This window comes from Accipiter gentilis, chromosome 14, assembly GCF_929443795.1.
Source record: "Accipiter gentilis chromosome 14, bAccGen1.1, whole genome shotgun sequence".
Taxonomy (NCBI): Eukaryota; Metazoa; Chordata; class Aves; order Accipitriformes; family Accipitridae; genus Astur; species Astur gentilis.
The window spans coordinates 2,927,021-2,951,754 of NC_064893.1; the positions used below are offsets into that span (position 1 = coordinate 2,927,021).

The window sequence follows — 24,734 nt, forward strand, 5'->3', positions numbered from 1 at the left end:
GATGAATGGAAAACATTTTTATTATATATTCTCTATATCATACCTCAACCTTTCAACAGAATATCACATCTGAGTGAGAAGGGGAAAAAAAATAAAAATAAAAATCACCCAGCCTGTTAGGGAAATAGCTCTATAGCTTTGCACACAAAAACCTGACAAATCTGAAAAACGTCGTCACCTCTACTAAACACTTCCCTCTACGCTCATCCAATAACTGGGATTGTTTCTTGTATTTCAATAACCTGCAACGGGTAATCGCTTTAAACAGGAAATCAGAGACTTTTATGCTCCAAAGTGATGTCTGAAGGCAGAAATAAGATTCTGTACAGTATAAATATGGGTTTAAAATAGTACTATATAATACTGCAAGCCTTCATGCCCAGTTGAAGGGGGCATAGCTAAAGGCACTGACAGGGGTTCAGCCCTTTGATGGTCTGAATGTCAAAGAAGATGGGGCAGATCTTTCAAGCTTTCCAGAAGAAATATGCTAAAGGCTTAAAATTGACACTATGTTGCACTGTGCAAAAACCCTGCCTGCACTCAGAATATGCCCATCCAGTACAGGGGATAGCATCTTCAGAAAACTGGAAGAAGGCTGCATATACTTTTAAAAGCAGAGAAATTCATTGCTGTCCCTTGACCTTTAGGCTGCGGGCACACAAGCATATAGCAAACTAGAGTCAAGGAGACTGTAAAAAACACATCTCCCAAATTTGTTATTCCAGAGTCTGTCGGGCACAGGATTTTGAAGCACCCGTGAAAACAAACTCCCTGGTTCCAAAATGGAAAGAGAAGCTTTCCCATCAGTGGTGATAATCCCAACCTTACAACTTTTGACAGTGCTGACGCTGACCATATTAAGCTGCTGTTAGCCCTTCTGGGTGTTCAGGCTAGCAAATTATTTATTTAAAAAGACTTCATGGGGTTTTTTTTTCTGGGTGCCATAGCCACAAAGAAGCTCCATTTTCAGAAAACTGGAGATTTTACTTTTCCAAGCACCAGACTTCTTAGAGATGCCTGCCTTCCAACAGACACCTAACACGGCAAGCCCAGCATTGTTTCCAAACAAAGTGGGATATCTGGGAGACTCTCCTCCCTGGTCCACCTCCCCTTCCAAACCCCCTCCCCCCCAAAAAAAAACCCCAAAATCACACTAGCAGGTGCTATCTGAAAATAATTCACATTATGATAGACACCTACACAAGGAGCAACAAATAATGTCATTTTCATGCCACCATACCCCACTAGATCAGTATTTCATTCACACCACCGTGAATCCCCAGCAATTTGTGTTGAACACAAGTCGCTTTCAGCCTTTCTATCTTTTGTCGGTTCCTGCCCCAAGTTAAGCATTGCTTTAAACTGAGAGCTCTTCTTCTCCCGGAACGCTTTTCCTCTATGAAGTCTTCTGATAAGCCTTTAAAAATGGATGCTCCATGAAAGCCACTATGCAGAACGGCAGAGCATACAACTACTTGTGAACTAAGGGGTGTGAAAGAAATTCATTTTTAAAGAACTGGACGCCGGCATGAATACATTTATTTATATCACAGTGCACCATAGTTCCAACATCAACAGCTGAGTAATCGGGCCATATCTAAGCGTAAAAGATAAAGACAAGCTTTGTGGACGTTTATTGGCAGCAGTGGCTCCTACTCACATTAGAAGTGCACCAGATGACATCAACTCGGTCCAATTAAGAGAAATCAGTTTTAATTCTAACAAAGAGCCTCTGACCCAGACAAGAGAGAGACAGACTATGCTCCAAGGCTCTTTTCAGTCAACGGGAAAAAACAAGCAGCTTGCCAGTTTGCATAATTTTTTGAGATGTAGACAAACTTTCTATGGTCGTTCTTTTTTCTTTTTTTTTTTTTTTTTTTTTTGAAAGTTACACAGACATTTCCTCTACGGTCCCCCACGCCAAGAGCGGGCACACAGAGGTTTGGAAACGTCTCTCCAGCAACCGGCGGGATTTTCTTCCTCGCCGAGGGGCGCACGGGGAGGTCGGCACTGTCGGTGCCGAACGCGCCGCTCCCGCTGGCGGCGACCGCTGCTAAAACCTCTCCCGTTTAACACGGCGTGACCGATCGCCTCGCGTACCCCGCGCGTCTTCTGCCAAGGAGGAGACGGCTTTGCCGAGCGCTCCCCGCGATGCAGCGGCGCCGCGCAAAGCGCCGAACCGCCGGGCGAGGGACCGCGGCAGGACAGCGAGCCCCCGACGCCGAGCGCCCGCCGCCAGCCCGGGATGGGCACCCCCGAGTTAAAACGCCACCCGACGGGGGGGGGTGTGTGTGTGTGTGTGTGCGTGTCGCCGCGTTACCGCACGGCGAACCACCCACCCCCCGGCCCACGGCGGCCCGCAACGCTGCCTCCGCCCGCACGACGGGGCGGAAGGAGCGCGGGGGAGAGCCCCCGGCGGCCGGGGCGCAGGCTCTCCCGCTCCCCGCCTGCCGCGGGGGGTGCCCCGGCGGCGCCGGCCCCGCCGCCGCCGCCGCCGCCCGCGCCCCGCGGCTTGACCGCCCCGCGGGCGCGCAGGGTCCGCGCTACTCACCACCGCGTGCTGTCGTGGTAGTGCTGCAGCACCGAGTACCCGAAGAAAGAGCCGTTGGGGCCCTGGAAAACCACGGGGCGACCCACGTCCACGTTGTAGCAGCGCGCCAGGGCCGCCCACAGCAGCGCCCACAGCACCCGCGCTCCGCGCCGCCGCGAAGCCGCCGGCATCCTGCGAGCCCCCGGGGAAAACGCCCGTCCCGGCGCCGCTGAGCGCTGAGCCCCGGCCCGCCGAGCACCAGCGCCGACCCCGCCGCCGACTCCCAGGCGGCGCGGCCGGGCGCGGCGCTTTTGTGCCCGCCCCGCGGCTTTCGCCTCGGCTCGGCTCGGCCCCGCCGCGGCTCCGCTGCGCCCCGCGCCGCGACGCGCGGGGACTGCGCGCCCCGTCCGCCCCCGCGGCGCCGGCGCCCCCTGGCGGCCGCGGGGGAGCGGGAAGCGCCCCGCCGGTGAACGCGACCCGCTCCCCCTCGGCCCGCCCGGCCCTCAGGCATCGCCCCCCCCCCCCCCTCCCCGCTCCGAAGGGCGCGGCGCCCGTGGGCGGCCCGCGCCTCGCCACCCCTCAGCGTCCCCCTCTTCCGGGGAAGATCTGTGGCCTAGCCTCGGTTTTAATCTCATTTTGTCCGGCGAGAGTCGACGCCTGGAGGGAGAGGGGAGGGAAGAGGCACCAAGGCCGAGGGCCAGAAAGGGGTGCTGGAGGGAGCGGTCGCCCACCGTTTGGGGTCGTCGGCCCTGCCCGGCGCTTGGCACCCGGAGAGGGACGAGGCACGTCCAGGGTGACGGAAGAAGGGCCTGAGTCGCGTCACGCTGAAATGAGCAGGAGATGCTCCTGGGAGAAGGGAAGCTGTGAGGGGAGGGGGTGTCTTTTATCAGGGCAACAGGAATGAAACCACGTTGGGGAAAAAAAACCCCAATCAATCAGACCTGTGTTTTCCAGCATAAGCGCTTGAGGTCTGAAAAAGAAACGGCAACCTTCGCGGCTAAGCAAACGCTGAAAATAATTGCTCTAATATTTTAAGAGTTAGACTCTCTGAGAGTGAAAGTAGTCAGTCAAACATGCAATAAAAGATGAGCAAGGGCAAAGGCAAGAAGAGAGTCTCCTCCAGCGGGTAAGACAAGGGTGACATGTCACTCTGCAAGGAGGAGGGGAGGGGAGTTACGTGCTAGAAAACCCTTGGGCCCATAGAGCCCGTCCTTTCACAATTCAGTAAAAAGCAATACCTTTTAGTGCTCAGGATTCATGAGAAACCGTGCTTGGATCCCTCTTGAGGATTGAGACCAGGATCTCAGAGGAGAAAAGCTCCCTGAGAGGTAAATGAGAGTTTCATCTGTTGTTGTGAGCCCTGGCTTTGGCTGGGTAATTCCACCTTCTCCCCTCGTGCACGAGGAGGTGCACTGGGAGAAGCAGCTGAGCGGATCCTGGGAAACACCAGAGCAGAGGGGCCGGGAACTCTGAGACAACGGGAACTGCTGCTTCTGGCAGGCAGCTGGAGATGGATGGCCAGGTCCAGTACTTCTTGCGTAGGCATGTGACGGTTACTGGGGAATTTGCCTTTGATGACAAGAGCAATCTCGGGGCGGAGTGCCGGAGGTTGGGGCTGTTTGAGAGCTGGTGTGGGAAAACGCTGTTGCAGGTCGAATTGTCTTTCAGCACGGGAAGCTCTTGGTGAAAGTCGCGTCATTTTCTGCAAAGGATTTGCACCAGGATGTGTGTTTGGCAGGGAGGGAATGTTGCGGTAAGCCGTTTCATGATATCCATGTGGCTCTTTCAAAAGCATAGCCTGTTTCTGCGGGGGAGCATCCTCATCAGGGAAAAGAGTGTCCATAAGCATCACCCTTGAGCATCGCCCTCACAGCAAGCGCCCTGGTGCCATATGTATATGTTGCTGTTTAGAAACGGCCATTTTTGATGTTGACTGTGATACCAGAAAGTGGACATTAGCATAGGCATATTCCAGGGACAAGTTTAATAAAGAAGTAGTAACTACCGAATGGTGCAGTGAAAAAAAAAATCAGTGGAGGAAGGGAGGGGTTCCAGCTGTGTAAACCCTAGCGGTACAATTATTTCAAGCTCTTGTTCAAGGTGGTTTCTAAGATGGTTGGCATAGTGCAAGTCTTCTCTTCTTCATGTAAGTATGCCCAGGGATATGGAGAAGTGAATGTTGCCCAGTCTTAAACGGAAGTGGCACAGTGCTCAACATCAAATAAAAAGGAAAAGTCACTTATCAGTAACTTCAGCCTTCAGCATATGATCAAATTGAAAGAACTGCTTTGCTTGTTCAAGCACCAAGTGAAAACAACGGGGCATTTAGATCATATGAGCAGGAAGATTTATAACATTTAATGAAAAGATTTTCACGGGGGTTTTATAACTGTGCAATCAATATGGCTAAAAGTAATCTGATTTAGGCAGAAAGTCAATATGCCATGATTAAGCAAATTCCACAAATGACATGCAATCCCATTAGCACTACCAAGCCAAATGCTCTGCCTTTTGAAGCAAGAAAGTGATGGGGCTTTTCAATTAATTACTCGGGCACTGAACAACGCTCAGACAACTCTCTGACAAAATTAAAGGAAACGTGAGCTGACGCGCTGGAGAGAGCGACAAGTTCACCCATCTCCAGAGGGAGGAGGGAAGCAAGGCGGCTAGATGAGGTGAACGAAGCACTTGTCTCTCACGTAGTGGAGTGCTCTCGGGAGGACTTATTTCAGCAATAAGTGATACATACAGAACTGTGTCAGTCCATAAAAAATTTTAGCTCTCCGTTCTTGGCAAGGAAGACCATCCAGAGAAAGGCCAGGAACACTGCACTTCCATCCATTTCTTTCTTTTGCTGCACTTCCAAATACTGAAGTCATCTCACCACATTTAATCCAATGGGAATTCTGTCAGCCTGAGCAGAAAGAAAAACTGCCTGTCTCAAAGGCGTAGGTTTAGCTGATAAAATCCTGGCGTGCCATTTACGAAACCGATGGGAAGCATCCAACTGCAGCGACAAGCATCGTAACGATGGACTGTTAAATGAATACGATGGTAAAAATAAGGGCTGAGAACAGGGACTAGTACATTAAATCGTGTGCCAACCCTTTGTGAAGGAACCAGACTAGGAATAGCTGTATCTGCATTTCTATATCCCTGTTCTCACTCCTTGAACCTTGATATTTGCATCATCTAGAGAGGCTCCATACCTGCACCGTAGGGCTAATTTGTAGTTTACACCCACCTAGATTAATTAGGCACTTCACTGGAATTTAACATGCTGTATTTTGGCAGGCCTCAGTCTCCAGATTACTTTTTAAATTAGAAAAGTTATCTGTAAATTGAGGACCATCAGTGAAACAGCACCCTTGACAATACTTTTTAATTAATAACTTCAATTGTAGAGCTCAGGAAAAAAAAAAACCCAACACAATAATATTCTGACTGTGGAAAGAGAAAGAAAACAAATGCCCCATGTCTGCACTGCTCGCAGATTCAGCTGTGGACAGACCTGGTTCATCAAGACTGAGTGTTAACAGATAGTTTTCCTCCTGGATGCCTCTCTTCCCAATATGTCACTTCACACACGATTTGGGTGTTGGTTTTTTTTTTTGGGGGGGGGGGGGGGGGGGGGGAGGGGGGGGTTTAATACATATTATTTTCTCCTGTGCTGCACATATTGAACTCAATATAATTTTCCTTATTTTTACCAATACCTTTCTTAATTTTAAGACACTGCTTTTTGGTGTGCTAACCGTTTGCCTTTCCTCGCATTTGTATCAAAGTGGTGCTGTGGCATTCCCACGGTATTATTGTGGTTGAGGTTTCACTGTCTGTTTTAAGCCAGTCTATATCCACAAGTAACTCTGTGTTTTCACTGACTTCCTGCAGGCACCCGTGACTTAAGCTTACAGCAACTGTACTCGTATTTGACCATCTTTTTTGAGCCCCATCTGTTCAGGTGTGGATGTCTCTAACCTGGCCCCAGCTCCCTCCCGCTTGCTCCCAGCCACAGCTGGGGAGTGGCTGTGCTCCTGCATGGGGATGGGGCTACATCCCCTTCTCCTACCGTGGCATCCATCAGCAGGGACATGCTAATGATGGGAAGGCATCCCATAAACTCATTAATAGGAAGGCTGCTGCCTCTCCCAATCATTATTCATACATTTATATCAGTATGTGCTTAGTGAGGAGGTTTAAAGTGAACTTGTGTTAAAGCTTTCCCATCGCGGCTGTGAGACATGCCAATTCTTCATGTGCGTTCTCCATATTTCTCTGGCAAGTGCTCAATACAAGGAGATAAGTAACTATGTTTGTAAATCAGGTCTTAATGATAATACTGCAGTTTATGGTTAGTCAGTTCCCGCAGAGCTGTGTGATCTGATCCACCTTCAGACTCAGCTGTAAGGAGCTCAGGAAGTGGAACTTCTTTAGTCTTTCAGTGGATGAGATGTTTTCCAGACATTTTTGGTAGCTCTTCTTGCCTAGCAGGTAAAGAACCACCTCTTCAGTTCCTCTTGCACTGTAGCTTCATGCAAAAGACTGATTGTAGTTGCCTCCACCATTGAGGGAGAGAGAAGAGCACCGCCACCTTTCATTGCACTGAGAGGAAAATGGAAGAGACTTCTGTTTCCTCCTTTCTTTCAAGCTCTCATCACTGCTGAAGCTGCCAGAGAGCATTGCTTTATAACAAATATATAAAAGGAGTAAATACAAAAGACCAAAATATTAATATATATACATAAAATATGATACATATCACATATTTTGGATAAAGAGGGAACTCCCCACATTCACTTGCCTCCCAGAGAATGAGGTAGGAAACAGTTGGATTGACAGGGACGGAGCTCTGTGCTTCCAAAATGACTACAGTCACACTGAGAGGAGCTCCCCACATTTCAACTCCTACCACTTCAGCCTCTCAGACATCAAATCACTTGCAGCATCCAGGCTTACTGGCAAATCCAGATTGCCATGGTACAGACTACACCTTCCTATGTTATTCCCATTAAATTAAGGAGATGTCGCCCTCAATTTTTGCATCAAATGCAGGGGGAATTACGTTTGCTAGGTAACTTGTTCAGGCTGATTTCCCACTGGAAAAGTAAATGAGGTGCCTACACTGATCTCCTCACATAATATACTAATGTAATTCCTACTGGTCTGTCCTTTCATTTGGCTGTAGCTAGTTCTCCAGCTGGAGTAAATAGGAAAGAAGGAAAATGATTCTCTTGCTGGTACTGTTATTTGGTGGTTTTAGCTCTTCAACCATTGTCACCTTTCTTGTAGAGCTCTACTAGAGTTTTCTAAACAGATTAAGAATCCAAAAAGGTTTATCTGGCTAGAAGACAGAGCCAATGCAAATCTTAAGTGATACAGAAGCTGATGATTTCATCAAAAAATCATCTTCTTGTAATAACAGCCAAAAGAATAGTGCGGAAAGCCAGAATTTTCAGAGCCTCATATGCAAAAATCAATTGTCCCTTTTTAGGTATTTAAGGGATTTCTTTTCTTAAGCTGTACTGTTTCAGCAGCAGTCCAGTTTATTTAGCAATCCAGCCCCTCCATTTTTCTATCCCCTTGAAAACTATGCATTAACATTGCACTTAAACACTTGCCCTGGCTTTCAATAGCGGGGCATATTTCAGCATGATTTATGGTCAATTTGTGCCCAAATGAAAATGCATCATATAATGTAAAACATATTTCTAAAACATTTATCATACGTGGTATGCCAGTAACTGAAAGAATTTACCTGAGCCAAGTAAGATAAAAAAATCCATCAGGTAAATTTTTCCCATTTGATAAAGGTTTTTTGGGTTGGTTTTTAGGGGTTTTTTTTCTTTCTTTAGTACATCCAGATATCTGCATTTTCATACTCATGCAACAGACCTCTACTCAGCAGTCTCTATTCATCTATGCTATGTACTTCATTAAGTATGAGTGCATGCTTGTGCTTTATTGGCCTAAGAGGAACTGAATGGCAGGCCTAAAGCCAAGTATGTGCTTAGGGTGCATTGGGACTCAGGCTACATTTCGGATACACTGCTAACAGCAAGTGGTCGTCACATTTTGCACCTCTCATTTTCTGACAGCCATCATATGTTTGTTTGCATGTGGTTTTTTCCAACCTTACCGTACATATTCATATACTATGTATTTAAAAATGTACACACACACATTGCAAACCAAACACACGCAGGCTTCTTTTGAATTGCTTTGTGTTCACTAGAGTTGGTCTCGCTAGTAGGCCTGTCACTACGTGGTTTTATTTCACACTGACAACATTGAGATCATGTACGCAGTCACTCAGAGTTGATTGAACCTCACTACCACAGCCCAGGGATCAACAGATCAAACAACTTTTATCATCATAACAAGAGGACACGTACTTCTATTTGGCAATATACTGTAATCAAATCCTCTATGTGCTATTTATTTTGATGTATAAATAAGGAAGACCAGTGAATAAAAATGTGTAAATGCAAAAATAAGCCATGTTGCAATGTATTCCAAAAGCATGTGCAAGGTGACTCAGGTAGTTACTCGTAAAACAGCTGCGCCAGGCCCACGACGCCTTTCTTAAGCAAAATGATGAAGAAATTCTGTTTCCTTCATCTCCACTGACAAATGCCCATCAGGACCACTATGAGAACAGGTTATCAAGGTACAAGAGCTATGGTTAAGGAAAAGTGAAGCTCCACTGGTGGACGATCCAGAGCACCTGAAGTTGGACTTTCAAAAATGGTCAAGAGATAAAACCCCTCTCTCATCCATGACTACAGAGAAACTCCAGAAATACTAACCTCACTACACCAAAGCTAGCCTTTGTCAGTATCTTCTAAACAATCACTGAAACACAACCAAAACTATGATAGCCCTAAAACATAACTCATGCATATCCCCATACTTAAGAAGGTTGATACGCTCTTAATTGAACTTGCTTGCTAGCATTGTCTTAGTCTCGCCTAACTTAATGTTTTTTGGCTAACTAGCAAGCTCTCACCCATGGCTGAATTTTAAAATCAGACTAGATGAGGCTGTTAAACGTATCATACAAGTTGGAGAAAAACATGTCACTAGCTTTCAGAAGGCACTGCCCCAGCCTATAGCTTTTCTCCATAATCTTCTTAATAACCTCATGGGGATTATAAGTAAAGGGGGTGAATACTGAAATGGTGGCTTTTCACAAAATAGCTCTTTTTCCCAGAAGACTACCTCTTTACTGCTAGCCCTGGACTTCTGGGAAAAGTGCTAGGCTACCTGGAGAAATACATCAAAGAGAAATGACAAATCAAATCCCTCTACTGATTACCATTCTTTGTCCAGCATCAGGAAGGGATTAGACCTGCCACAAAAACTGCAGTTTCTACATCAACCTCAGGCTGACAAAAATTCAGGTATCTGAGACAGAGACACAATCGATCCTTATCACAGTTTTCTTAAGTAGCTTAGCCCTACCCCCAGTCTGTATCTGAGTTGCAAACCCCCAGCAGCTCTTCCCCCCTTCTCCTATAGAATCCTCAGGACAACGGGGGGAATCTCATAAGGAGAACCAACATGCTGCAACGTTGCAGTGAAAGGATAAATTGTAAATGAGTTCTGCAAGCATCACCTCCCATGCAAAAATTCCATTGATTTCAACCTGCACATTTCAAATGCTAAGCACAGCTAGAGTCAACTGTTCCCCAGGCTGGGGAAAGCCACGTTGCAGTCTGTATTTCAGCAATGCTATCACAGCAGCTTATCACAGTTAGCTTTACAGACAGCCAACACTCCCCACTAGCTGCGCTGTGGCCATACTCAAAGGACTAGCTGATGATGAGACCCACAAAACAAACCCAGTATTATAAAACCAGAACCTATACTATTTTCAGAAAAAGTTTTAAATCTAAGTGGAATTAACTAGACTTAAAGATTATACTAACTTAAATGCCATTAGATTTACATGTCTTAGTTTTCTATAAAATTACAGCTCAAGAAGAGATTTTAGTTGTATAATTATAGACTGTTGATTGTCTCCTTCATTTGATTTTCACTTTTTAGTGAACCTCCAGTGATAGAGGTCCTTTTCAACAGCCTGGACCTAACCAACAGAAACCCAGGGAAAGGTTCCCAGAAGCTTTAATGGAGCTGGACTGTTTAGAATTTATGCCCAATACAAGTGGATTTTGTCTCATTTATCACATTCCCCCCAAAACAAAAAACACAAGCAGGAAACACATACTAGGTATGAGAAAGTCATGAAATACTGACCACACGGTGGATCCTGTGATCCACCACTTTTCTAAAGGATACCAAATCTCACCGACTTATACATCGAAGTGGTGTCTCTACTTTCCTTTTTAGCCTCCATTTCTACATCTATTAGTCTGAGACCCTGGTGGTCACATGAACCTTGGCCACTTGTTGAAAGGTCCACTTTACACCACAGCTTTCAAATGTTTTGCTTGGCATTCTTGGCACATCTGCTTTCCATTAGCCAGCCACTTAATGTTTATTATTCCACATGTTAACTATCATACACTCCTTGTGTGAAAAGTTCAGGTGAACAATAACCTATTTATCATCTTTGAAAGATCCAAACCTGTTCTCCCCACACAGCAAAGACACTTTTTGCAGTTGTCTGCATGGGCACTCAGAGCTTGAGCCCTTAACCAAATAATCTGGGATACACAGAACCTTTCTGTGACCCAGGTATTCCTAAATTGTCTACTATGCTATGGCTTAATTTGGTGTGTGCTGCGCATACACAGTAGCTGAGAAAAGTAAACTGTGGGACTCTGTAGGACTTGTTACTGGCATGAGATATGCCAGAAGCAGCATAGTTATCCAGCTTAATAACATGAAAACCACTGAATTTGAGCATCCAAATAGCAAGAAGGATGCTGTGTTGATGCCAGTGATTTTAAAAAAAACAAACAACAAAAAAGAAAAAAAACCCACAACCCCCACACCCCCCCCACACCCCCCCCCCCCAGGACAAAACTTTTTTCATTTATAATTCAATTTAAATCAGTGGAGTTAAGGCAAGGGATTTGCAATCCCCACAGTGATATTCACTACAAATAATGTGAAGAAAGAAGCACAGCAGTTGTGATAACACAGCAGGCTCTCTTGTTTATGAATGACATTATTCACAGACCTCAGTGACTGGCCCTCGTATAAGAGAGGTTCTGGGAGGAATTTGGCAGTTACAACCCTGTCATCCCATAGACCAGCAAAAAAGTAAGACAAATTTGGAGGTCGATGTGACAGTTTTGTGGTTCACCTGCTGATTTCTACTGAGTTGCTTCTAGCATCGCTCTGTTAAAACAAAGTTGCACACCCCAAGCCCTCTTGCTCAGTTGATGAGGACTGACCAGGTGGCACTAGCAATGTTAGAAAAGGCTTGGGATGTCTTCCAAAATGGAGACGGCGACTGTTGTGCCCAAGCTGTGAGACTGGGGTTTTCGTAGAGGCTCCTCCCTAAGAAATAAATAATTCAAGCTCAGCCTTGTCTCCAACTTCAGAGAAAAGCAGAACCTTTGGAAAAAAATTAAAGAGTACATGGTGCTTCCCCACCATCCTTGTGCGTGCTAGCAGACCTGCATGTCCCAGGTGAAAGCAAGCCATGCTTCTGTCCTCAGCAACATCACCAACAAAACTGGGACCAGCCTGGTTGGGCTGGTCACAGTGCACATGAAATCAGAAGAGATGTTTAATTACTTTGCCTTCCCTGACACATGATAAATTAGTCCAGGCATCCCAGGGCGATACATTAAACAAAGTATGCTCACAATTAGTTCACAGCAGCAGTGACATGAGATACAAGCAAAGTTTAATTGTCACCTTGTCAAAAGGGCATGAACTGAAGTTATTTTTACCTCCTCTTGTCCACCACGTTTATTTGATTCCCCAACTATAGCACGCCATTACCGCAACCACAAAGGGCTTTCTGAAAACCATCAGGATCCTGCTGAGGGAGGTCTATAACAATACATAAATTGACTGCTATTTTTAGTCAATGTTAGAGCTTATCTAAAGTAAACATTAATTTTGGCTTCCCCTATAGTCAGCATCCCTCCCAGAAATACACACTCTTATTCTCAACCTAAAAATAAGCCGGTGACTTCATGCATTTGCCTCTTATGCTCAGTCTCCCCACACTACATAAAACAAGCAGTGGACCCATGCTGTCTAGCAGCTCACTGTAAGTCACCCTCACCTTCTCCCTGTTTAAAAACTTATTTCCAAGGAAACACTGATGCACAAGCCCTTGAAAGGGTCAGCAAAGACAAATGAAATAAAGTGTTTAACGAAAAGTGTTTAGTGAATAATTGAATATAACCAGCACATAAAAGAGGAGCTGAAGAGACCACCTGTGCAATGCAACGCTGGCTGTCACCAAACAGCTCTCTGGCCTGCAGTGCTCTTGCCTAGAGGAAGCCGCTGGCTCTGCCAAAACTTCTGGCTTGCCCTGCCAGTCTATCAAGGTGTCCACATGCGTCCATCCGGAAGGTGCAAGGTCAAGTCTAGCTCCCCAAGCGGAATGGCTCTCTCTAAAGGTTTCATACCACTACAAGTAACTAAAGCAGTGTATCTGCCTGTGCTTAAAAACCTAAACAGAGCAGGTCCTACGCACGCCCATGCGCAGCACATTACAAAAGCAACCACACATCTCCTTGTAAGATCTTATGCTGGCCATTGCCACTGGTGCATTCTCCCCTCCTCCTCTATTATTATATTAAGCAAGTCACATTAAAAAAAAAAAGCCCTACAGATGTACATCAGACTGGCCCATAGATAAAGGTGCCTCCCAATTCCCAGGGACTGGCATGGCAGTTCTGTATTTATTCACTGATTGAATAAGGTGAGCACTGTAAGACCAGCACAACTTCCATAGTATTTTTAGGTAGCATGGTGATATCCTCATCTTGAGGAAAAGTACAGGCAACCTGGATCTCTCCTGCCTACCCTGTATTTATAGCAACATTTCTATTCATCCATCCTAGAAATGAGGTTGCCCCTTGTTAGAACCTGGATAAAATACACAGAAACTGTGCTTCATCTCAAAGAATTTAGTACCCTAAGAATCATCACATCCTGAATGTGCTACCTGAAGCGGAGAGGAAAAAAAAAATCCACTTGACTAAGCTAGACACCTCTTGTACTGAATTTGTGGTTGGAACAGATTTTAATTCAGTGAGTAACAGCACTGGAATCCCAGGGCTGAAGCGTGCTGTGCTTTAAATAACACGCAGATAACACTCACCATGGCTGCAGGGCTTCAAGGTGAGGACAGTTTCCTTCTATGTGGAAACGCTTTTCGGGGAAGACAAAACTAGAATTCAGTGTGGGAAAGCAAAACATTAGCTGTCTGAAGATAGCTCAGCCTACCTATTTTTTTCATTACTGTAAAGGAAGACCCTAGTCTTTCACCTCATTCCCCACCTCCCTCCCTTATTTGATCACCATTCTAAAAGGGCCACATAACTCTGGTCCTAGCCTAAGCTATGAGGGGAAATAATCTCCGTTATTTTTAAGGCATTTTACTCTGTATATTATAAGCCCCAGACAGACATCACAACAACATACACCAATAAGAACTGTTGGATTGGCTGTGTCTTCTTTTTGTATAGTTTGCAATTAAGTTGTTTCAAGCTTATAGACCACCTCCAGTGGGATTTTCCACTTCTGGCCATAGGTAAGTACTGCCCATTCTGTTAAGGGATAAAGAAAGTCTGTTATTTTCAATCCTGCAGTTCATCTCCAGAATAATTTGCTGCACCAGCAAGGATGATAATTTGGTAGTATCCATAAAGATATATAGATGTGTAAGTGAACCAGAATATCCAGTTACATTAACACAGGATATTCCATTCCAGCAATTCTCATGCATTGGGGCACAAAATCTCATGGGCAGTGGGGAGGTCTACTTCTAGACAGCTTGTGCCAGCTCATCATTGATTACTTCTACCCCCTTCACAACAGCTGATCAGCTGCAAGAACAGTTGGAGTCTTGCTCAGAGACATGGCAAACATGGTGAACTCAGAACTTCAATACAAAACCAGTAATATATTTAATACTTCTCATCTGATCTGCCACAATGAATCTTGTATCTCAAATAACTTCACTCTGTACTTACTTCTCTTCTCTCTTCCTCATTCAGATGTTCATTCTCTTAGTTTTCCACTTCAGCTGTTTCTCCAGACCTTGTGGCTTGAGTGAGAAAGACTGGCAAGACTCAGCAAAAGCAGCACCTTACAGTTAAGGAACCACAGAGCACATGTCACGTTGGTTGCACAGAGAAATGTCTGTTCTAAATTTATATGTACTGTTTGGTTGATCATTTTGATTGATTTGCAAAAGATACACTACTGCCTCATCCAAGTTAGAAAACTTTTAAAGTGTTGTCCTTACTCCAATAAAACCAGACAATGCATAATGCTGCTAAATGCAACAGCTATTTTTCTTGCAGACATCAGCACTGTAACAAGTAGGAATCATAGATCTAAATAAGAAGACTAAATATGTTCTTGGACCACTAAAGTTTCCAAAATATAAACAGTGGCAAAGATTACAGCATACACTCTGCTATTCATCCCTTTTCCTTTCAGTGAAGTTAAACGCTTACAGAAATGCTGGAGATTCAGGCTGCCCGGGCACAAAGAGAGGCTCGTACAGCTCAGCAGGCAAAGGCGTCTCTGCCACAGGCGTGCTGACCTGCTTCAGCACCGGCCCCCAGTGTCCTCCAGACCCTGAACCTGGTCAGCCCCCAAGAGCCATGCAGGCCTTGGTCTCCATTTGGAAAAGCTACTTGCCAAATCAAACTGGCTTTGGTTAAGGCAACACAGCTAATTAGAAAAACCTACCTTGTTCATTTGCCCAATGGCCACCAGGTGATGACATGACCTGGACTGCTCTAGAAGCTGCAACCAAGAGGAGCAAGTCATGTGTCGCAGCAGATGTCTGCGCCACACTTAACTCCATCATCATCCATTGCTGTACCGCGATGTGCTAGCAAAGCCATAAGATAACATGTAGTTACCATGGGCTTAATTGCCTCTTCTCTGAAATACCACATAGTATTCAGCGGCAACTGTAAGAAATAATAGCTGTCACTGTTCTCTAGAGACCTGCTTACTTTCAGTCAATGTGCCTTTAAAATTATTCTAATACATACAGGAAACTAACTCAATGTTAAGACAGGAAGACTAGAATCAGTGTAAACGAGAGCCTGAGAGAGAAGAGAAAATGAAAGGTGGCGACTCCTAGATCATGGACACCATGTAGAATTACATGCAACTTACTGCTTGCTTCTGTTCTAGCATCTCTAATTTGCAACATTATGAACATATACAACCAAACAGAGTTGGAAAATCCCATGCTAGCTATGCTTTTGAGGACCAGTGCCTAGAACAGCCACAAGGATTCATATATAGCTGGGTCTGGGTATCCCACATGTTGGGGAGAGGTTGCCAGTTTCTGCTTATCTTGATTTCCACAATGAATCAGTAATGGTGTTGCGAAAGAGCTGTCTTTTCTGGAAAAGGCAAATGAAAAATAAGTTTCTCAATTTAACAAACTCCATAGAGGGAAAAAAAAAAATCTTTTCTGTAGCACACATGGATGGACAGTAAGATTGTATGCAAGAAGTACGAATTACAAAATGAAATCAATCTTCTCAGTATTCATCCTAGTTTTCTGAGAGTCTGGAATTCTCATTTTAGAGGAGAGAACCAGATACCACGTACTATGTAGGAGAGAAAATAAATTTTAGTATGGCTCACAGAAAGAGGGACTATAAATGGCAGAACTGGAAGTTGGATGGATTTATAGAAAATGTTTTACAAAAAGTTTTAAACAGTATGTTGCCAATAAATATCAGCCTAGGCACTGAAATAATACAGGAATTAAAATCTTGGTATTTTTAATCTGAATTAACAATGTTTAATCCTTAGGACACCAGAGGATGCTTGATAAACATTTTAAGTCTTAGCTTCATAAACAGATCTACACTTTTTCTATGCACATGTGCATGGGTCCATAAAATTATAAATATGATGTATATTGCATCTAAGAGTGGGGGAAAGTTCAACATAAGACAATCCAAATACATTCTCTTGTAGCAGCGTCTTTTAACAACCCAGTCTGAACAAGCTCGGGATCCTCTAACCTTTGCTAAAAAGACAGCCAAAACTTTTATACAGCCTCGGGCTTTTAGCTACGTGTATCTAAACAAGGATATTTTATAATCAGAAGTATTTGTGGCCTGGAGTGTATTAGTTTTAGTCACACTGGCACTACTAGCAGTATTTTATGACACTCCAACAACAAAAAAACCACTACTCAAAGCGAAGCTCTCATTTTCATGCTTTCACCCCAACTCATTTCCTTTATTTAAACTCTAAAGCAATGCCTTATTTACATATTCTCTTTAAACAAAAATCTAGAAGCAGTTAAAACTTCAGTCTGGCAAAACTCGTACTTAACACACTTTCCTATTATGTTAAGGAATAGTTATGTGATTGCTTGTGAGTTATATATAGAAGAGAAAAAAACATTTAATTTTTTCAAAATGTGAATTTGGGGAGTGGTTATCTGATTTTCATTTAAAAAAAAATCAAGGATAACTCTATAATCTCCTTTGTGTTCTTTAATTAAGTCACTTAAGGGAAAAAATATTATTTACTCTATCCAATGTTGTATGAATATTACACAGACTATTTCAGTTCGCTCCACTGCACTTAGGTCATGCTTGACAAAGTCCAGTCCATAACCAGTATCTTTCATGGAAAGGGAAAAGAACAAAAACAAAAAATGTGAAAAATAGGCTATCTGTGAGGACAAGAGAACTGTAAGTGATCATAGTGATACTCACTGTCAAAGTAACAGATCCCTGCATTTAATTTCCCAAAGCCTAAGACAACATATACCTTACATGGAAACCTGAAACTCAAATCTACATTTTTAGATTGCTGTAATGATAGCGGTAGCAAAATCCTACAAATCCTCAGACAGCTATGAGAGGAACACACATTTTTCAGAGCCAAACATACCCATGTCAAGTCTGGTCCAGGCTGCTGCTGTGTCAGGCAACATCCTGGAGGATGCCATTCTGCTGCGCAACATAAGCAAAGAGAAACTCTTACAATTGAAACCATTGCGAAGAATATTGGTTTTTTAAACCACATTTGATACATTTGATGTTTGATAAAAGGAAAAAGCTCAGAAAAAAAAACCCTAAAAAACCCAGAAGCTACAAATAATAAAGTAGCAGAAGAATTAAAAGATTTTGACAGAGACAAGGCAGTGGGAAGTAAAGATTTAACTCTGTGTTCTTAACTATCAAAGGCAAGGCATGTCCCTTTAGACCGTAAACAATAATTTAAACCCAGATGTATCCCTTAGACAGCTCGTGGCCACAATAGACCTTGCAGCACTCAAATTGTTGCACTTCTCCCAGTTTCATTAGGATATAAAACTGTGCAAATAAATTCAGCTTCTTTATTTTTTATGCAGATGACAAAAAAGGTGAATCCCAGTGCATTTGCAATTAAAAAAAAAACAAAACAAAACAAAAACACAAAAACACCCCAACCAAACCCAAACCCCAACTGTATCAAACATGCCACATCATTGGCCTCTGCTTATTTTTGAGCCACACACAAATAATAGGCTGCTATCTGTGCCCTGGCCTAAGGGTAAGCTAACTGAACAGGACATGGAAAAGCACTGCGCATGACAAGAGAAATGGCTGAACTGGACATGTAACGGTATGAGAAGCTGACAGAAGGGATAGTGTTGGCAGGAATGGCTGGATCTCACAGGTGGTTATGGGGGAGTTATGTGAGAAAAGGCTGCCAGAGGCAAATAAGTATTGGGGATGCAGAGTCTTGAAATGCCAACGATGCTGAAGTAATCACAACTCTAATACTGTATGAAGCTGAGAATATCTAGGTAACAGTATGAGAAATACAAAATTTGGGTACACAGAGATACAAAATTTTGGGTAGTGCCCTTGGGCACGACAGCTGGAGCAGGACGACAAATCAAATCTGCCAGTTTGGACCACACCACACTAGCCAAACCTGTTTCTGTGGTCAGGAAGACCTGCTGTTTTCCTTGGCTAAGAGGAGAGCACCCAAAGGAACAGACTGAGCATTCCCATAGCAGGATGCATGTTCCAGGCCTGACAGCATCAGCAACTAAGCATCACTTCCTAACAGTACTCATAAGTATCTTGCAGGCAGGCAGGATATTTAGAAGGCCTGCTTATGTTCAGAGGTGGGCTATTTAGAGGACTGCTGCTCCTTATAAACACTTGTTAAACACTATATTCATGGAGGACTGATCACTGTGAACCATCCTGGCAAATGAGCATACACAGTACAGATGACAGTTATTGATATGGTAAGTATCAAAGTAGCTGGAGAATAAGTTAAATGTATTCATAATTGCATATCGTTTCTGAGGATCACAACTAAGATGCCAAAATAACCAGACAGGCATTAGTTAAAAGAACAAAAATACATAATTTAAAACTCTTACAAAGCAAACCTCCTTACTCTTTATATTCTCACACCAGCTTTTCAGGTCGCCATGTGTCTTTTTTCACAGGTTGTGATCCCTTGAAAATCTGAAGGCCTCCACTGACTTCTTACAGCTCAATATACTTGAATAGCTCTTCTTATGAGACAGATTTCAGCCCGGAAACATCTCAGCTAAGGATGTCTTGAACAGGAATAAGAACAAAACTGGTGGACCCTTTCAAAAGAAAAATCATACCAAAGAAGTTCCAAAATTATACAGTAAATAAACTTTATTTCATCTCAGCTCTTGTCAGATTAGTGCTGTCAACAGTCACAGATCAGCATATGATACAGTTATGTATTAACTATTTACAATTTACAGTAACATACTATTTCTCCAGAAAATGTAAGTACAAAAGCTGGGAGTAAACAAATGAGGTACTGCAATTTGGATTTATTGTAGGCAAAAAGCTATAGAAGTGACCTTTCGCAAACAATCATAAGATAAATCGGGAGAGAGTAGTCATCAAGAGTGCCTAGTTCATCAGGAAAATCACCTCAACCGCTACCCATCCAAAAGTGTATTGCACAATTCATTCAAAAATAAATAGAAGAAACAAACCATTTATTTCAACTCTTAAAAAGCACCCAGTAAAGCCTGTATAGAGATACAGTAGTGGGCAATTCCTTCCTAGGATAAAGTCTTCTCTCTTCTTTAAAAAAATAACCTTTAACACAAAATAGAAGACAGTGTTCAATAGAAGAGAAAAAAAGACTCATCACCAGATAACCCCTGATTAGCGTTTCTTGTCAAGGCAGTTTAAACTATATTCATGGTCCAAAGATGGTGCTGAGTTTTGGTTCTTGCTGTTCCGTTTTTGACCTTGAATAATAGCTCTTCTTCTTGTCCCTTCTCAAGGGACAATAGAGATATGAACATATTTCTAAGCAGCAGTGTCATGAGACATTCTCATCACAATTTCTTCATGATGGTCGTAGCCATGACTAGAAGAATGAAAAGTTAGAATAAATGTTACTTTATTGAAAGCAACTTAGAAGCACTTAATATTAAAATAATAATGATATTTATTGATAGGAATAGGAGATGGAAGGTTTTCAGATAAGTCAAACTGCCAAATTAACTGATTTCAAGCAAGTAATTCCATTCCAGTATCTGCAAAACAGTTGAGAAACTGTGATGAAAATGAAATAACCTGTAGCAAACCAGTCAGGAGTCCCACTGGAAATAGATAGTTTACTACATCATTGCATCTTAATCCAATGAAAAACAAAGTTGTCCTCTCTGCATAAGGCCTATCATCAAAATTGAAATTATGAAGTAAAACTCTGGGGCCAGCAAAAAAGCCTCTTCTACCAGGAAAATATTTACTGCTTTCACAATGAAGACAGCATCATATTAATTTCTATCTTTCATACATGTAAGAATATTATTCCATTTGCTGGCTATCTACTGACAAAAGTCACAAAAATACTTGAAATAAAGTAAGAAACTACAATCCAATAATGAGGTCTGAACAGTTTCCACACATATTAGCTTAAGTTATGAAACTATAACAGGCGATCGCTGACATTAGGGTCAAAAATCAAGCCCTTCTGTGATAAGTTTCAAATGCAAGTGAGAACACCTGCACTTTTCCCACCAGCATTACACACAGCATGATGAGAATTTAAGTTTCAAACATGCTTTCTGCAATAGTGTTGTAAATAGCTTTGTCCTATCATTACCAACAATTCAATTATTTTCAATGGAGGGCTAGAAAAAACAGTTGCTGATTTTGTCAAGAAGTGATCAAGGCTAGGAGGCAAACAGTCCAAACTCTATTAACTGCAATAAAGTGCATCCACTATTGTATTCAAAGGTTTAAAAGAACACAAAATAAAGTGGAAAGCATGACTGTTTGCTAAGATGAATAGATTTTTTTCCTTTGAAACAGATATTACTTTGTATTGAAGGCTGTATTTGCATGACTACAATTGAGAGAGATAGCCTGTCAACTGCATTGTGATAACTGGGAGTGGAAACAGCCTAAGTTAATCCATTTTGCTCCGGTGGTGGTGCAGGCCAAGCACTGCATTTCAGCCCACAGATAGTGATTGCTTCACATGCAGTGAATCAATTCCTGGCAACTGTGCAAAGCTTTACAGTTGCAAAGGAGAAAGAGGAAAGTTGGGCTGACCACATCCTGTAGAATTCACCTGAAGAGTTTATTAAATATCATACACCACTAATGACTCAAATTATAATCTTATCAGGCAGCACAGAAAGTTTTACCTGTGTACTTCCATATCCTCCTCCTCCTCTCAACCGCTATTGCTTGTGCGTTGCTTGTTTAGCTTGGCTAGTCTGATGCAACCTGCATCTTTAGGCCCAAATCAGCTGTTGCTTTTCTGTAACACTACAATTAATGTTGCAGATTCATAATGAAAGCAGCTTAATAAAACCTGAAAAAGGGCACAATACACTGAGAGCGTAAAGCTCCCCAAATTGTTCTCCCTAATCTGCATGCTCTAGCTTCTCTTGATACCAAGCCAAAGCTCCAATTCAGAAAGGTACTAATGTTTAAATGCAATCATATCCTAATTCCTCTACAGAGGACATTTCATCAATCTTTTTTAAAATAATCCATTCTCATATTTGTAAGATGTCATAACTGAAGTAGTATAGCACGTCTCCCATGAACCTGACTTATTTGCCGATTCAAAAAAAGCTCGGAAAGTGAATAAAGACAAAACAAAGCCAAGTGCAATAAAATTCAATATTACATGTTAATTGATTTAAAATCTGATTAGCTTTTTTCTACAACTGAGATTTTTGTAGCTCAATCAACATTTGAAGTTATGCTTGTAACTCAAAAAGATTGAGTTTTAATCATTATTTACCATTTTCAAACTTGGCTTTGTTAAGCAAAACACAATCAAGAGTAGAACAAAGTTTATTACATACATATAGAACAAAAAAATTGTATTTTTTTAACAAACAAAAGCAGGCAAGAAAAATAAGCAGAGGAATGATTTATCTCATACTACAGGTTTCATTTTTAAATAAAAACAAGTATGTATTAGGCTTCACTCACCCACATGCTAACTAAGCACAGACTGATGGGATATTCAGAAGATACCACTGCGAGGTGAGGCAAACTACAAAGCCAGGAAGAAAACAGCTTATTTGACTACTTTGTTAATAGTGTAGATAAGAACTCTTGTGGTCATCTACTGCTTACAGATGAGATTGCTGCAGTTAGATCACAATAGCTATGTAGTAAAAGCTAGATTAGTGAAGGAGATGCATTGATCTAGCATATGTTTATAGACCTAAGAGTTTGTTAAAAGTTCTCAGAAACCTCTTAAATATATGCCCACTAAGAGGGTAAATAATTACTTACAGCTACTTAGTGCTACACACACTTATTCTTTTCCAGTAGCATAGTTAATTAACAATTTACACATTAAAATTAGTTATAGATGTTTTGGCCATAAACTGAAATACAGAAACAACCAAGCTTTATGTTAAAAATGCACATTTGCGTAGTTCAGAACTTCACTGCTCATAAGATATAAATACTGGATATTTTCAAATACCAGCATCACTCCAATATTAAGCGTGGAGAAACACTATTGCCATGTTAGTAAATGTCAATAAATAAAAAACAAAATCCCAAGCATATTTCTTGACAGAATAATTTATGAAGACCCCTCCAATGTTTTTGTAATTCTGTTTAGGACTAAAGACTTGCCCCCCAAAATAATTTGTGCTTCAGTAAACAAACTTAGGAACTTTGAAAGTAAAGAAAATTACTACATCCTCCATAACATGCCCTAACATTTGAGTTTCCATTAGATGTCTAATTTAATCTCTTTGTGGATTTGGAAACGAGAAAAGTCATAGGCTAGATCTGAGCCAAGAAGGGACTGCTACGTGAAATCCAAGAAGTTTTTGATCAGGACGTGAAGCTCTTTGAATGACTGTATTCCTAACCAAAGCACTTGCAGCCTGCAAAAAGCTCACTGTATGTTCTAGCCAAAATTTAATAGCAAGGACCTTTAATACCAATGACCAAAACTTGTTGGATGAATTCAAGTTAAAGTTTTATTTAGTATCAGAAGTTGAGAATTTATGTTTTAGGAAGACCAGGTTTCAAGTATCAAAAAGCTGAAGGTACTGCAAAATAAGGTCCACCTCTCTAACCTCACTTTTGGTCAAGACAGAACTCAAAATGTTTCTTAAATAGTGCTCTAGCTTGCCAAACAAAAAATCCACCACACCAAAAAAACCCCACCAAACCAAAAAAACCCCACCAAACCAAAAAAAACACCCCAGCTTTCTACTTGGAGATCAGAGAGAAAGAGAGCAGTAAGAGAAAATGTTTGGGATGCATGATACTTACTGGAGCTGCAGTATTATCAGCATTTATATCATTCTAAAAGTGTTTTAAATATTAAAGATTGCAAGACACTCTCAAAACTTAAGTGTAAAGGAAAAGGTTAAATACTTCAACATTTTCCTCAGATTTGATACTTCAAGCAGATAAAATGGTAGAATTTTTTTAAAAATTTGTTTCAACGTATCAACAGGACTTTAATTCAACTGAAATGTAAAAATGTTTAATTTTTTATTTCATTCTGGTTTTGCAAGTGCTAAATAAATATATATGGAAGGCCAGTGACAGAAACAGATGCAATTCTTCCTCTCACTTTAATTCCTAAATATTTTACTAAGCTGACCCACAAAGAGAGGGATCAGTGTGTTGACTCCAGGTACAACACAGAGAAATCTATTACTGTAGTTCTTATCTTAATTAAAAATACCTCCAATACACAGAACAGTAACAGTAAAAGTAAATAAATGTTTATGCTCATATATCCTTCTTTTCTTTCAGGTCTGCTTCTCAACCCCAAATTCACCTTTCTGGTAAATAGATCAGCTTGTAAATACAAAGCAACCGCCACATAACAATAAGTGCATCAAAACTGGGGAAAAAACCAACCAACCAAAACCAAAGTGAACTGTTTAGGACCCTTATTTTTGATCTGTCCTGATCCAGAGTGAACCTGACATATTTTGATTGTTCTTCAGTACAAAAACAAAGCAGGCTCTTAAAAAAAACAAAAAACAAAAAAACAAACAAACCAAAAGCAAACCCCCCAAAAAACTTCCAATCTTGTTAGAATACTCACTTAAGATAAAAACATACATATTCTCATTCAAACACACATATTCCAGTTGATTGAACTAATCAGTTTTCTATTCTACAAGCTAAATGGCTTGGTTTTGCCAGAAATTTTATCCCAGGGCTGAAAAATGTCTCTCAAAGTATTTTTCATGAAAACTGATATGACTCCACAGAAACTTCTGAATTTAAGAAACATGAATTTTCTGTCAGATTACTTTTTTGATTAGAAAATTCATCTGCAGAATAGTAGTGATGACTGAACGTGCTTTGTTCTGTCGTACCCATAACTATCAGAAATCCAGCTTAACTGATGATGAGAAATACTAGTTAAGAAAATATGCTTGCTTTTTTTCTCACTTCTGCTATAAACTCAAACCTACAGCTGGAATTTGACATTCCATTGAAGAAGAGGGAAGGAGGGAGAAAAGGAGTTTCCTTGAATGCAGACACAGGGAAAAGAAGGCTTAAAAGAAAGTTTCTACTTCCTTATTCTTGCA

General features: G+C 41.9%; 2 protein-coding genes and 2 long non-coding RNA genes across 10 annotated transcripts in view; all 4 read right to left on the reverse strand.

Annotated features, from left to right (window-relative positions):
* The window catches only part of ITGA9 (integrin subunit alpha 9), a 230,686-nt gene extending 227,898 nt beyond the window's left edge, over nt 1-2,788 (reverse strand). The window contains exon 1 of the mRNA XM_049817094.1: nt 2,552-2,788. Within this exon, the coding sequence (XP_049673051.1) occupies nt 2,552-2,721 (170 nt within the window). The 5' untranslated portion in view covers nt 2,722-2,788. The remainder of the gene's footprint in view (nt 1-2,551) is intronic.
* Nucleotides 2,789-6,147: 3,359 nt separating this feature from the next.
* Nucleotides 6,148-15,525, reverse strand: LOC126045487 (uncharacterized). Its single transcript, XR_007508101.1, has 2 exons — nt 15,386-15,525; nt 6,148-7,196 (listed from the first exon to the last, which is right to left on the reverse strand). It is a non-coding gene; the product is annotated as an uncharacterized LOC126045487 (long non-coding RNA).
* Nucleotides 15,526-15,644: 119 nt separating this feature from the next.
* On the reverse strand, nt 15,645-19,317 carry LOC126045409 (uncharacterized). The gene is made up of 3 exons (XR_007508079.1): nt 19,082-19,317; nt 17,573-17,634; nt 15,645-16,056 (listed from the first exon to the last, which is right to left on the reverse strand). It is a non-coding gene; the product is annotated as an uncharacterized LOC126045409 (long non-coding RNA).
* GOLGA4 (golgin A4) overlaps nt 19,318-24,734 on the reverse strand; it is a 69,767-nt gene continuing 64,350 nt past the window's right edge. For 4 of the 7 annotated variants that reach the window (XM_049816525.1, XM_049816524.1, XM_049816521.1 and 1 more), the window contains 2 exons: nt 22,141-22,204; nt 19,318-20,050 (listed from right to left, as the gene is read on the reverse strand). In XM_049816525.1, coding sequence (XP_049672482.1) covers nt 22,175-22,204 — 30 coding nt within the window. In that variant the 3' untranslated portion in view covers nt 19,318-20,050; nt 22,141-22,174. The remainder of the gene's footprint in view (nt 20,051-22,140; nt 22,205-24,734) is intronic. The other 3 variants (XM_049816529.1, XM_049816522.1, XM_049816523.1) reach the window with 1 other exon arrangement.